Source organism: Rutidosis leptorrhynchoides, chromosome 8, assembly GCF_046630445.1.
Source record: "Rutidosis leptorrhynchoides isolate AG116_Rl617_1_P2 chromosome 8, CSIRO_AGI_Rlap_v1, whole genome shotgun sequence".
NCBI lineage: Eukaryota > Viridiplantae > Streptophyta > Magnoliopsida > Asterales > Asteraceae > Rutidosis > Rutidosis leptorrhynchoides.
In genome coordinates this window covers 110,196,163-110,211,847 of record NC_092340.1, presented here as the reverse complement: position 1 = coordinate 110,211,847, position 15,685 = coordinate 110,196,163, and the positions used below count along the sequence as shown (strand labels likewise).

Here is a 15,685-nt window from a genome sequence, read left to right as displayed (position 1 = left end):
AATGCTTTAACACTAAATGCATAACTATTCAACACCGTCTGTCATTAAGAAATAAAAAATCAAGGCGCCAAAATTTTTTTTTTAATTTTTTTTTTTTTTTGACAAAAAACGATAACATTAAAACAAAGTTTTTTCATCAAAGATGAAAAAACGAACAAAGATACAATCGGAGCGAAAGATAACCACAAGGCTCGGAAGCTAAACCCGAGCCTTGATCTAACCGGGCCACAAAGAGAAACCCGCAACCAAAAAAAAAAAAAAAAAAGACAATCACAAAGCAACTAAACAAAACTACCACAAACACAAAACCTAAGAAAAACAAACAAGCCAAACACGAAGCTAACAAAAGAAAAACACCACATCTAACAAAACAATGTCTATATAACTAATCGACACTCGATTTACCTTTACCTTTCCGACACTTAATGATCAGTTTGACCACCACATCATTAACCGTCAAACGATTAAGTTTTTTACCCGAACGATTCTCAATCAAGGCGCCAAATGAAATGTCCCGTTCTTATTGATTAAAAACGTTCCATATTAATTGATTTCGTTGCGAGGTTTTGACCTCTATATGAGACGTTTTTCAAAGACTGCATTCATTTTTTAAAACAAACCATAACCTTTATTTCATAAATAAAGGTTTAAAAAGCTTTACGTAGATTATCAAATAATGATAATCTAAAATATCCTGTTTACACACGACCATTACATAATGGTTTACAAAACAAATATGTTAAATCGAAATCAGTTTCTTGAATGCAGTTTTTACACAATATCATACAAACATGGACTCCAAATCTTGTCCTTATTTTAGTATGCAACAGCGGAAGCTCTTAGTATTCACCTGAGAATAAACATGCTTTAAACGTCAACAAAAATGTTGGTGAGTTATAGGTTTAACCTATATATATCAAATCGTAACAATAGACCACAAGATTTCATATTTCAATACACATCCCATACATAGAGATAAAAATCATTCATATGGTGAACACCTGGTAACCGACATTAACAAGATGCATATATAAGAATATCCCCATCATTCCGGGACACCCTTCGGATATGATATAAATTTTGAAGTACTAAAGCATCCAGTACTTTGGATGGGGTTTGTTAGGCCCAATAGATCTATCTTTAGGATTCGCGTCAATTAGGGTGTCTGTTCCCTAATTCTTAGATTACCAGACTTAATAAAAAGGGGCATATTCGATTTCGATAATTCAACCATAGAATGTAGTTTCACGTACTTGTGTCTATTTTGTAAATCATTTATAAAACCTGCATGTATTCTCATCCCAAAAATATTAGATTTTAAAAGTGGGACTATAACTCACTTTCACAGATTTTTACTTCGTCGGGAAGTAAGACTTGGCCACTGGTTGATTCACGAACCTATAACAATATATACATATATATCAAAGTATGTTCAAAATATATTTACAACACTTTTAATATATTTTGATGTTTTAAGTTTATTAAGTCAGCTGTCCTCGTTAGTAACCTACAACTAGTTGTCCACAGTTAGATGTACAAAAATAAATCGATAAATATTATCTTGAATCAATCCACGACCCAGTGTATACGTATCTCAGTATTGATCACAACTCAAACTATATATATTTTGAAATCAACCTCAACCCTGTATAGCTAACTCCAACATTCACATATAGAGTGTCTATGGTTGCTCCGAAATATATATAGATGTGTCGACATGATAGGTCGAAACATTGTATACGTGTCTATGGTATCTCAAGATTACATAATATACAATACAAGTTGATTAAGTTATGGTTGGAATAAATTTGTTACCAATTTTCACGTAGCTAAAATGAGAAAAATTATCCAATCTTGTTTTACCCATAACTTCTTCATTTTAAATCCGTTTTGAGTGAATCAAATTGCTATGGTTTCATATTGAACTCTCTTTTATGAATCTAAACAGAAAAAGTATAGCTTTATAGTCGGAAAAATAAGTTACAAGTCGTTTTTGTAAAGGTAGTCATTTCAGTCGAAAGAACGACGTCTAGATGACCATTTTAGAAAACATACTTCCACTTTGAGTTTAACCATAATTTTTGGATATAGTTTCATGTTTATAATAAAAATCATTTTCTCAGAATAACAACTTTTAAATCAAAGTTTATCATAGTTTTTAATTAACTAACCCAAAACAGCCCGCGGTATTACTACGACGGCGTAAATCCGGTTTTACGGTGTTTTTCGTGTTTCCAGGTTTTAAATCATTAAGTTAGCATATCATATAGATATAGAACATGTGTTTAGTTAATTTTAAAAGTCAAGTTAGAAGGATTAACTTTTGTTTGCGAACAAGTTTAGAATTAACTAAACTATGTTCTAGTGATTACAAGTTTAAACCTTCGAATAAGATAGCTTTATATGTATGAATCGAATGATGTTATGAACATCATTACTACCTTAAGTTCCTTGGATAAACCTACTGGAAAAGAGAAAAATGGATCTAGCTTCAACGGATCCTTGGATGGCTCGAAGTTCTTGAAGCAGAATCATGACACGAAAACAAGTTCAAGTAAGATCATCACTTGAAATAAGATTGTTATAGTTATAGAAATTGAACCAAAGTTTGAATATGATTATTACTTGTATTAGAATGATAACCTACTGTAAGAAACAAAGATTTATTGAGGTTGGAAGATCACCTTACAAGATTGGAAGTGAGCTAGCAAACTTGAAAGTATTTTTGATTTTATGTAACTAGAACTTGTAGAATATATGAAGAATACTTAGAACTTGAAGATAGAACTAGAGAGAGATCAATTAGATGAAGAAAATTGAAGAATGAAAGTGTTTGTAGGTGTTTTTGGTCGTTGGTGTATGGATTAGATATAAAGGATATGTAATTTTGTTTTCATGTAAATAAGTCATGAATGATTACTCATATTTTTGTAATTTTATGAGATATTTCATGCTAGTTGCCAAATGATAGTTCCCACATGTGTTAGGTAACTCACATGGGCTGCTAAGAGCTGATCATTGGAGTGTATATACCAATAGTACATACATCTAAAAGCTGTGTATTGTACGAGTGCGAATACGGGTGCATACGAGTAGAATAGTTGATGAAACTGAACGAGGATGTAATTGTAAGCATTTTTGTTAAGTAGAAGTATTTTGATAAGTGTATTGAAGTCTTTCAAAAGTGTATAAATACATATTAAAACACTACATGTATATACATTTTAACTGAGTCGTTAAGTCATCGTTAGTCGTTACATGTAAGTGTTGTTTTGAAACCTTTAGGTTAATGATCTTGTTAAATGTTGTTAACCCAATGTTTATAATATCAAATGAGATTTTAAATTATTATATTATCATGATATTATCATGTATGAATATCTCTTAATATGATATATATACATTAAATGTCTTTACAACGATAATCGTTACATATATGTCTCGTTTAGAAATCATTAAGTTAGTAGTCTTGTTTTTACATATGTAGTTCATTGTTAATATACTTAATGATATGTTTACTTATCATAGTATCATGTTAACTATATATATATATATATATCCATATATATGTCATCATATAGTTTTTACAAGTTTTAACGTTCGTGAATCACCGGTCAACTTCGGTGGTCAATTGTCTATATGAAACATATTTTAATTAATCAAGTCTTAACAAGTTTGATTGCTTAACATGTTGGAAACATTTAATCATGTAAATATCAATCTCAATTACTATATATAAACATGGAAAAGTTCGGGTCACTACAGTACCTACCCGTTAAATAAATTTCGTCCCGAAATTTTAAGCTGTTGAAGGTGTTGACTAATCTTCTGGAAATAGATGCGGGTATTTCTTCTTCATCTGAACTTCATGCTCCCAGGTGAACTCGGGTCCTCTACGAGCATTCCATCGAACCTTAACAGTTGGTATCTTATTTTGCTTAAGTCTTTTAACCTCACGATCCATTATTTCGACGGGTTCTTCGATGAATTGAAGTTTTTCGTTGATTTGGATTTCATCTAACGGAATAGTGAGATCTTCTTTAGCAAAACATTTCTTCAAATTCGAGACGTGGAAAGTGTTATGTACAGCCGCGAGTTGTTGAGGTAACTCAAGTCGGTAAGCTACTGGTCCGACACGATCAATAATCTTGAATGGTCCAATATACCTTGGATTTAATTTCCCTCGTTTACCAAATCGAACAACGCCTTTTCAAGGTGCAACTTTAAGCATGACCATCTCTCCAATTTCAAATTCTATATCTTTTCTTTTAATGTCAGCGTAGCTCTTTTGTCGACTTTGGGCGGTTTTCAACCGTTGTTGAATTTGGATGATCTTCTCGGTAGTTTCTTGTATAATCTCCGGACTCGTAATCTATCTATCCCCCACTTCACTCCAACAAATCGGAGACCTGCACTTTCTACCATAAAGTGCTTCAAACGGTGCCATCTCAATGCTTGAATGGTAGCTGTTGTTGTAGGAAAATTCTGCTAACGGTAGATGTTGATCCCAACTGTTTCCGAAATCAATAACACATGCTCGTAGCATGACTTCAAGCGTTTGTATCGTTCTTTCGCTCTGCCCATCAGTTTGTGGATGATAGGCAGTAATCATGTCTAGACGAGTTCCTAATGCTTGCTGTAATGTCTGCCAGAATCTTGAAATAAATCTGCCATCCCTATCAGAGATAATAGAGATTGGTATTCCATGTCTGGAGACGACTTCCTTCAAATACAGTTGTGCTAACTTCTCTATCTTGTCATCTTCTCTTATTGGCAGGAAGTGTGCTGATTTGGTGATACGATCAACTATTACCCAAATAGTATCAAAACCACTTGCAGTCCTTGGCAATTTAGTGATGAAATCCATGGTAATGTTTTCCCATTTCCATTCCGGGATTTCGGGTTGTTGAAGTAGACCTGATGGTTTCTGATGCTCAGCTTTGACCTTAGAACACGTCAAACATTCTCCTACGTATTTAGCAACATCGGCTTTCATACCCGGCCACCAAAAATGTTTCTTGAGATCCTTGTACATCTTCCCCGTTCCAGGATGTATTGAGTATCTAGTTTTATGAGCTTCTCTAAGTACCATTTCTCTCATATCTCCAAATGTTAGTACCCAAATCCTTTCAGCCCTATACCGGGTTCCGTCTTCCCGAATATTAAGATGCTTCTCCGATCCTTTGGGTATTTCATCCTTTAAATTTTCCTCTTTTAAAACTCCTTGTTGCGCCTCCTTTATTTGAGTAGTAAGGTTATTATGAATCATTATATTCATAGATTTTACTCGAATGGGTTCTCTGTCCTTCCTGCTCAAGGCATCGGCTACCACATTTGCCTTCCCCGGGTGGTAACGAATCTCAAAGTCGTAATCATTCAATAATTCAATCCACCTACGCTGCCTCATATTCAGTTGTTTCTGATTAAATAAGTGTTGAAGACTTTTGTGGTCGGTATATATAATACTTTTGACCCCATATAAGTAGTGCCTCCAAGTCTTTAATGCAAAAACAACCGCGCCTAATTCCAAATCATGCGTCGTATAATTTTGTTCGTGAATCTTTAATTGTCTAGACGCATAAGCAATCACCTTCGTTCGTTGCATTAATACACAACCGAGACCTTGCTTTGATGCGTCACAATAAATCACAAAATCATCATTCCCTTCAGGCAATGACAATATAGGTGCCGTAGTTAGCTTTTTCTTCAATAACTGAAACGCTTTCTCTTGTTCATCATTCCATTCAAATTTCTTCCCTTTATGCGTTAATGCAGTCAAGGGTTTTGCTATTCTGGAAAAGTCTTGGATGAACCTTCTGTAGTAACCAGCTAGTCCTAAAAATTGGCGTATGTGTTTCGGAGTTTTCGGGGTTTCCCACTTTTCAATAGTTTCTATCTTTGCCGGATCCACCTTAATACCTTCTTTGTTCACTATGTGACCGAGGAATTGAACTTCTTCCAACCAAAATGCACACTTTGAAAACTTAGCGTACAATTCTTTCTTCCTCAATACTTCTAACACCTTTCTTAAATGTTCACCATGTTCTTGGTCATTCTTTGATTAAATAAGTATGTCATCAATGAAAACAATGACAAACTTGTCAAGGTATGGTCCACACACTCGGTTCATAAGGTCCATGAACACAGCTGGTGCATTAGTTAAACCAAACGGCATGACCATAAACTCGTAATGACCGTAACGTGTTCTGAAAGCAGTCTTTGGAATATCATCTTCTTTCACCCGCATTTGATGATACCCGGAACGTAAGTCAATCTTTGAATAAACAGACGAGCCTTGTAGTTGATCAAATAAGTCATCGATTCTCGGTAGTGGGTAGCAGTTCTTGATGGTAAGTTTGTTCAACTCTCGGTAGTCGATACACAACCTGAATGTACCATCTTTCTTCTTGACAAACAAAACAGGAGCTCCCCACGGTGATGTGCTTGGTCGAATGAAACCACGCTCTAAAAGTTCTTGTAATTGGCTTTGCAGTTCTTTCATCTCGCTGGGTGCGAGTCTGTAAGGAGCATGAGCTATTGGTGCAGCTCCTGGTACAAGATCTATTTGAAATTCAACGGATCGTTGTGGGGGTAATCCCGGTAATTCTTTCAGAAATACATCGGGAAATTCTTTTGCAATGGGAACATCATTGATGCTCTTTTCTCCAGTTTGTACTTTCTCGACGTGTGCTAGAACAGCATAGCAACCTTTTCTTATTAGTTTTTGTGCCTTCAAATTACTAATAAGATGTAGCTTCATGTTGCCCTTTTCTCCGTACACCATTAAGGGTTTTCCTTTTTCTCGTATAATGCGAATTGCATTTTTGTAACAAACGATCTCTGCTTTCACTTCTTTCAACCAGTCCATACCGATTATCACATCAAAACTCCCTAACTCTACTGGTATCAAATCAATCTTAAATGTTTCGCTAACCAGTTTAATTTCTCGATTCCGACATATATTATCTGCTGAAATTAATTTACCATTTGCTAATTCGAGTAAAAATTTACTATCCAAAGGCGTCAATGGACAACTTAATTTAGCACAAAAATCTCTACTCATATAGCTTCTATCCGCACCCGAATCAAATAAAACGTAAGCAGATTTATTGTCAATAAGAAACGTACCCGTAACAAGCTCCGGGTCTTCCTGTGCCTCTGCCGCATTAATATTGAAAACTCTTTCGCGGCCTTGTCCATTCATGTTCTCCTGGTTTGGGCAATTTCTAATAATGTGGCCCGATTTTCCACATTTATAACAAACTACATTGGCATAACTTGCTCCGACACTACTTGCTCCGCCATTACTCGTTCCGACACCATTTGTTCCTTTCATTCTGTTAACCCCTGGTCCGTAGACCTCACACTTCACCGCGCTATGACCATTTATTTTACACTTGTTGCAAAATTTGGTGCAGAACCCCGAGTGATACTTTTCACACCTTTGGCATAGCTGCTTCTGATTGTTGTTGCAGTTGTTATTGTTGTTGGGATGATTGTTGTAGTTGCTGTTGTTGTTGTTGTTGTTGTTGTTGTTGTTGGGCCGTTTGTTATAGTTGCAATTGATGTTGCGATTGTTGGGATAATTGTTGCGATTATTATTGTAATTGCTGTTGTTATTGTATTGGTGATTCTTATCACCATTTTCCTCCCACTTTCTTTTGACTTGCTTCACATTGGCCTCTTCAGCTGTCTGTTCTTTAATTCTTTCCTCAATCTGGTTCACTAGTTTGTGAGCCATTCTACATGCCTGTTGTATGGAGGCGGGCTCATGTGAACTTATATCTTCTTGGATTCTTTCCGGTAATCCTTTCACAAACGCGTCGATCTTCTCTTCCTCATCTTCGAATGCTCCCGGACACAATAGGCACAATTCTGTGAATCGTCTTTCGTACGTGGTAATATCAAATCCTTGGGTTCGTAACCCTCTAAGTTCTGTCTTGAGCTTATTGAACTCGGTTCTGGGACGGTACTTCTCGTTCATCAAGTGCTTGAATGCTGACCACGGTAGTGCGTACACATCGTCTTGTCCCACTTGCTCTAGATAGGTATTCCACCATGTTAACGCAGAACCTGTGAAGGTATGCGTAGCGTACTTCACTTTGTCCTCTTCAGTACACTTACTTATGGCAAACACCGATTCGACCTTCTCGGTCCACCGTTTCAATCCGATCGGTCCTTCGGTTCCATCAAATTCCAAAGGTTTACAGGCAGTGAATTCTTTGTAGGTGCATCCTACACGATTTCCTGTACTGCTAGATCCAAGGTTATTGTTGGTATGTAGCGCAGCCTGTACTGCGGTTATGTTTGAAGCTAGAAAAGTACAGAATTCCTCTTCATTCATATTCACGGTGTGTCGAGTAGTCGGTGCCATTTCCTTCAAAATAGTCAAATGGAACAAGTTAATCATACAGAATATTAAGAGTAGTTAATAGTATTTCGTAGCATAATATGAACTCATTTATAAAAGCTTTTTCTTCATATTAGCGTTTTATAAGTTTAAATTCGGTTAGTACCTACCCGTTAAGTTCATACTTAGTAGCTAATATACAATTCAACTACTACAATTCTATATGAAAAACTGATTATAATAATATTTCGCGTTCAAACTTTTACACAATATTTTACAAACTTACAATACCGCTTATTTTACATATAGCATGAAATATAGCACACAATAAATTTGATACAAGATGGTTGTGAAGATAATTCTAGCTAGTACACAAGTCGTTCAGCAAAGGCAATAAAGACACGTAATTCATACGTCCAGAAACAAGTCATGCATTCTGGTTTTACTAGGATTACTTCCCATCCTTGGTCTTGTGGAACATAACCGTTATGGCCGTTGATAAGATAGCGTGTTGTAACGTCGTCAAAGGGACAAGGGTTACGTAATGACCAACAGTCTCGTAATAACCTAAAAACCTCATTTCTTACCCCAATTACCGACTCCGTCACTTGTGGGAACGTTTTGTTTAATAGTTGTAGCCCGATGTTCTTTTTCTCACTTTGGTGAGAAGCGAACATTACTAATCCGTAAGCATAACATGCTTCTTTATGTTGCATGTTAGCCGCTTTTTCTAAATCACGAAGTCCAATATTCGGATATATTGAGTCAAAATAATTTCTTAACCCATTGCGTAAAATAGCATTTGGGTTCCCCGCAATATATGCATCAAAGTAAACACATCGTAACTTATGGATTTCCCAATGTGATATCCCCCATCTTTCGAACGAAAGCCTTTTATAAACCAAGGCATTCTTGGAACGTTCTTCGAATGTCTTACAAACTGATCTATCCTTAAATAGTTGTGCCGAAGAATTCTGACCGACTCTAGACAAGATTTCATCAATCATGTCTCCGGGTAGGTCTCTTAAAATATTGGGTTGTCTATCCATTTTGTGTTTTTATACTGTAAAATAGACAAGAGTTAGATTCATAAAAAAAATACTTATTAATACAAGCAATTTTTACATATATCATAAAGCATAAGCACACTATATTACATATATTACACCCCACGAATACAACTATCTTATTCTGACTCGCTTGTTTCTTCTTCTTCGTTTTTGGTTCGTTTTGCCAAGTTTCTAGGGATATATGATGTTCCCCTAATACGAGCCGTCGTTTTCCACATTGGTTTAGAAAAACCTGGTGGTTTAGAGGTTCCCGGGTCATTGTTACAACTTAAGGACTTCGGGGGTTGACGATACATATAAAGTTCATCGGGGTTGGAATTAGATTTCTCTATTTTTATGCCCTTTCCCTTATTATTTTCTTTTGCCTATTAAAATTCAGTTGGGGTAATTTCTATAACATCATCGGAATTCTCGTCGGAATCCGATTCATCGGAGAATTGGTAATCCTCCCAATATTTTGCTTCCTTGGCGGAAACACCATTGACCATAATTAACCTTGGTCGGTTGGTTGAGGATTTTCTTTTACTTAACCGTTTTATTATTTCCCCCACCGGTTCTATTTCTTCATCCAGTTCCGATTCTTCTTCCGGTTCCGATTCTTCTTCCGGTTCTGACTCTTCTTTCGGTTCCTCTTCGGGAACTTGTGAATCAGTCCACGAATCATTCCAATTTACATTTGACTCTTCATTATTATTAGGTGAGTCAATGGGACTTGTTCTAGAGGTAGACATCTATCACATAATATCAAACGCGTTAAGATATTAATATATCACATAATATTCAGATGTTAAAAATATATAGTTTCCAACAAAATTTGTTAAGCAATCATTTTTCAAGTAAACACGGTCGAAGTCCAGACTCACTAATGCATCCTAACAAACTCGATAAGACACACTAATGCAAAATTCTGGTTCTCTAAGACCAACGCTCGGATACCAACTGAAATGTCCCGTTCTTATTGATTAAAAACGTTCCATATTAATTGATTTCGTTGCGAGGTTTTGACCTCTATATGAGACGTTTTTCAAAGACTGCATTCATTTTTTAAAACAAACCATAACCTTTATTTCATAAATAAAGGTTTAAAAAGCTTTACGTAGATTATCAAATAATGATAATCTAAAATATCCTGTTTACACACGACCATTACATAATGGTTTACAATACAAATATGTTGCATCGAAATCAGTTTCTTGAATGCAGTTTTTACACAATATCATACAAACATGGACTCCAAATCTTGTCCTTATTTTAGTATGCAACAGCGGAAGCTCTTAGTATTCACCTGAGAATAAACATGCTTTAAACGTCAACAAAAATGTTGGTGAGTTATAGGTTTAACCTATATATATCAAATCGTAACAATAGACCACAAGATTTCATATTTCAATACACATCCCATACATAGAGATAAAAATCATTCATATGGTGAACACCTGGTAACCGACATTAACAAGATGCATATATAAGAATATCCCCATCATTCCGGGACACCCTTCGGATATGATATAAATTTCGAAGTACTAAAGCATCCAGTACTTTGGATGGGGTTTGTTAGGCCCAATAGATCTATCTTTAGGATTCGTGTCAATTAGGGTGTCTATTCCCTAATTCTTAGATTACCAGACTTAATAAAAAGGGGCATATTCGATTTCGATAATTCAACCATAGAATGTAGTTTCACGTACTTGTGTCTATTTTGTAAATCATTTATAAAACCTGCATGTATTCTCATCCCAAAAATATTAGATTTTAAAAGTGGGACTATAACTCACTTTCACAGATTTTTACTTCGTCGAGAAGTAAGACTTGGCCACTGGTTGATTCACGAACCTATAACAATATATACATATATATCAAAGTATGTTCAAAATATATTTACAACACTTTTAATATATTTTGATGTTTTAAGTTTATTAAGTCAGCTGTCCTCGTTAGTAACCTACAACTAGTTGTCCACAGTTAGAAGTACAAAAATAAATCGATAAATATTATCTTGAATCAATCCACGACCCAGTGTATACGTATCTCAGTATTGATCACAACTCAAACTATATATATTTTGGAATCAACCTCAACCCTGTATAACTAACTCCAACATTCACATATAGAGTGTCTATGGTTGTTCCGAAATATATATAGATGTGTCGACATGATAGGTCGAAACATTGTATACGTGTCTATGGTATCTCAAGATTACATAATATACAATACAAGTTGATTAAGTTATGGTTGGAATAGATTTGTTACCAATTTTCACGTAGCTAAAATGAGAAAAATTATCCAATCTTGTTTTACCCATAACTTCTTCATTTTAAATCCGTTTTGAGTGAATCAAATTGCTATGGTTTCATATTGAACTCTCTTTTATGAATCTAAACAGAAAAAGTATAGCTTTATAGTCGGAAAAATAAGTTACAAGTCGTTTTTGTAAAGGTAGTCATTTCAGTCGAAAGAACGACGTCTAGATGACCATTTTAGAAAACATACTTCCACTTTGAGTTTAACCATAATTTTTGGATATAGTTTCATGTTCATAATAAAAATCATTTTCTTAGAATAACAACTTTTAAATCAAAGTTTATCATAGTTTTTAATTAACTAACCCAAAACAGCCCGCGGTATTACTACGACGGCGTAAATCCGGTTTTACGGTGTTTTTCGTGTTTTCAGGTTTTAAATCATTAAGTTAGCATATCATATAGATATAGAACATGTGTTTAGTTGATTTTAAAAGTCAAGTTATAAGGATTAACTTTTGTTTGCGAACAAGTTTAGAATTAACTAAACTATGTTATAGTGATTACAAGTTTAAACCTTCGAATAAGATAGCTTTATATGTATGAATCGAATGATGTTATGAACATCATTACTACCTTAAGTTCCTTGGATAAACCTACTGGAAAAGAGAAAAATGGATCTAGCTTCAACGGATCCTTGGATGGCTCGAAGTTCTTGAAGCAGAATCATGACACGAAAACAAGTTCAAGTAAGATCATCACTTGAAATAAGATTGTTATAGTTATAGAAATTGAACCAAAGTTTGAATATGATTATTACTTGTATTAGAATGATAACCTACTGTAAGAAACAAAGATTTCTTGAGGTTGGATGATCACCTTACAAGATTGGAAGTGAGCTAGCAAACTTGAAAGTATTCTTGATTTTATGTAACTAGAACTTGTAGAATATATGAAGAACACTTAGAACTTGAAGATAGAACTTGAGAGATCCTCCGTGCTCGGGTCACTGAGCTCGAGGACCAGATGTCTCATGTATTGGACATCCTACACCCACCTTCACCATAGGAGCTTTGTAGTATATTTCATTATGTAATCTCATTTGTAGTTTTATGTTTCACTTATGTGTTGTACGAACCTATGCGAATGTATGCAACTTATTATTATTAATGAATGGAACTTTGCGTTATTTAATTCTTGCACAGTGTTCTATTTACATTACTGTATGATGATTCTGTGGTATTTGTACCTGGTTGCATTACTTAATAAACATGTGACGTGTTGATTCCATGTTGGTTACCATATACTGTATTATTATTTATTGAATACTGGATTTTGACTTGAGTCAAAATTTTTGTTTAGAACACCATGGCCAATGGACGATCAACACCTACCGCAGCCCAAATCGAGGAGATGATCAATGAATGAGTCGCCGCAGCTTTAGCGAAAATGAACCCCCAAGCTCCACCGCCACCGGTTATCCAGCCCATTCGTAATTGGTGCACATACAAGGAGTTTCAAAGCTGCAAACCCCACAACTTTAGTGGAACGGAGGGGCCAGTTGGTCTCACTAGGTGGTTCGAGAAATTAGAATCTGTGTTTCGAGTTAGTAACTGCTCAGAGGCGAACAAAACCAAGTTTGCTTTATGTACGCTGTCAGACGGCGCACTAACTTGGTGCAACACTTTGGCTCAAGCATGAAGCGAACCGTCCTAATCCATCCGGACGAAGTCCATATCGATTATAAACGATTCACAACAATTGATTACATCGCGAGGTACTTGACATCTATATGATGCATTTTACAAACATTGCATTCGTTTTTGAAAAGACAGTCTTTCATTACATCGAAAATTGACGGCATGCATACCATTTCATAATATATCTAACTATAATTGACTTAATAATAATCTTGATGAACTCAACGACTCGAATGCAACGTCTTTTGAAATATGCCATGAATGACTCCAAGTAATATCTTTAAAATGAGCAAATGAACAGCGGAAGATTTCTTTCATACCTGAGAATAAACATGCTTTAAAGTGTCAACCAAAAGGTTGGTGAGTTCATTAGTTTAACATAAATAATCATTTCATAATTTTAATAGACCACAAGATTTCATATTTCCATTTCTCATAAACATACATCCCATGCATCGAGACAAAAATATCATTCATATAGATTGAACACCTGGTAACCGACATTCACAATATGCATATAAGAATATCCCCATCATTCCGGGATCCTCCTTCGGACATGATATAAATTTCGAAGTACTAAAGCATCCGGTACTTTGGATGGGGCTTGTTGGGCCCGATAGATCTATCTTTAGGATTCGCGTCAATTAGGGTGTCTGTTCCCTAATTCTTAGATTACCAGACTAAAAAGGGGCATATTCGATTTCGATAATTCAACCATATAATGTAGTTTCGATTACTTGTGTCTATTTCGTAAAACATTTATAAAACATCGCATGTATTCTCAGCCCAAAAATATATAATGCAAAAGCAATTAAAAAGGGAATAATGAAACTCACCTAATGTATTTTGTAGTAAAAATACATATGACAATATTGAACAATGCAGGGTTGACCTCGGATTCACGAACCTATATCAATTATATATATATTAAAACATATAATCGTAATCGAACATGTTTATGTATTATTAGTATACTTATGTAATAAATAAATTTCTGTTGTTTGCAAAATAAAATTTATAATAATATTAAAATAAGTATATCAATAGAAATGATAATTTTAATACTAATAATAATAATAATAATAATAATAATAATAATAATAATAATAATAATGATGATAGTAATAATAATAGTTTGAATAAAAAATGATAATAACAATAATAGTATTAATAATAATAATAACAATGATAATAATAATGATACTTTTAATAATAATACTAATAAAAATGATGATTTTAATAATAAGGATAACTTTAGTACAAATGATAACAATAATAATAATAATATTAATAGTAATAATTATAATACTTTTTTTTATAATAATAATAATGAAATAATGATATATTTATCAACCTTTTCATATATGTATTATATTTACCTCATAATCATAATCATAACCTTATTCTTATTATCATAATCTTATTCATAGTGACATATATTTATGATCATATTTTACTTTCATTTTTATCATTATTCACATCTTCATATCTTGATATTTAGTTCATAATTAGAATCACATTCTTTTAGAGTATTTTTATTATGTAAGTGTTCATGTTTGTAATCCTATTATAAATACAATTTACTACTAATGATAATAATGTTAATAAGTTTAAATTTAACAATACTAATAATCACATTAGTAATAAAAATGTTAATATTAACAATAATACTTATGTCATTAATAATAATAATAATAATAATAATAATAATGATAATAATAATAATAAAAGTGTATATACCCCTTAATAAGCTTTTCCAAAAAGATTTGTCCAATACCGGGCTCGAACCCGCGACCTCCCGCTCCCTCACAAACACTCTTAACCATCTACTCCTACTCCGTTTTTCTGTTATAATTCACAATTTAATTCCCTTTCAATCATGTTAGTCTGTTTTCATCCCATCATTGCTATTCGGCCCAAGAGAGAATTAGTGGCCCAATTAAATTAAAGGTGGGCTTCGGCCCAATATTGCATCAAAAGTCCACGATCTAAAACCAAGTTGAATTTGATCAGTAACATTCAAGTGGACATAGCAAAATAATACACAGTCCTCATCATCTCTACTTGACGTTTTCATCATCAATATCCCTCCTCGTCATTTAACATTATATACATGTTAATCTTCATCGCTAGATCACCAACAGGATTTATAATCATCTTCGTTTAAAAAAAAATATCATCATGCTCGTTATCATCAACTCTTTATCATCTTATCATCTAATCGTACATCATCATCATCATAATCATACTCGAATCATCATCACACCCGCATCATCATCAACTCAAACCATTATCATATATCATCATCCTATCATTTCAACATCA

General features: G+C 34.2%; 1 protein-coding gene across 1 annotated transcript in view; it reads right to left on the bottom strand.

The window, feature by feature from the left end:
• The window catches only part of LOC139863735 (sphingoid long-chain bases kinase 2, mitochondrial-like), a 119,113-nt gene extending 103,927 nt beyond the window's left edge, over positions 1-15,186 (bottom strand). The window contains exon 1 of the mRNA XM_071852340.1: positions 15,101-15,186. Coding sequence (XP_071708441.1) covers positions 15,101-15,186 — 86 coding nt within the window. The remainder of the gene's footprint in view (positions 1-15,100) is intronic.
• Between the last annotated feature and the right edge of the window lie 499 nt (positions 15,187-15,685).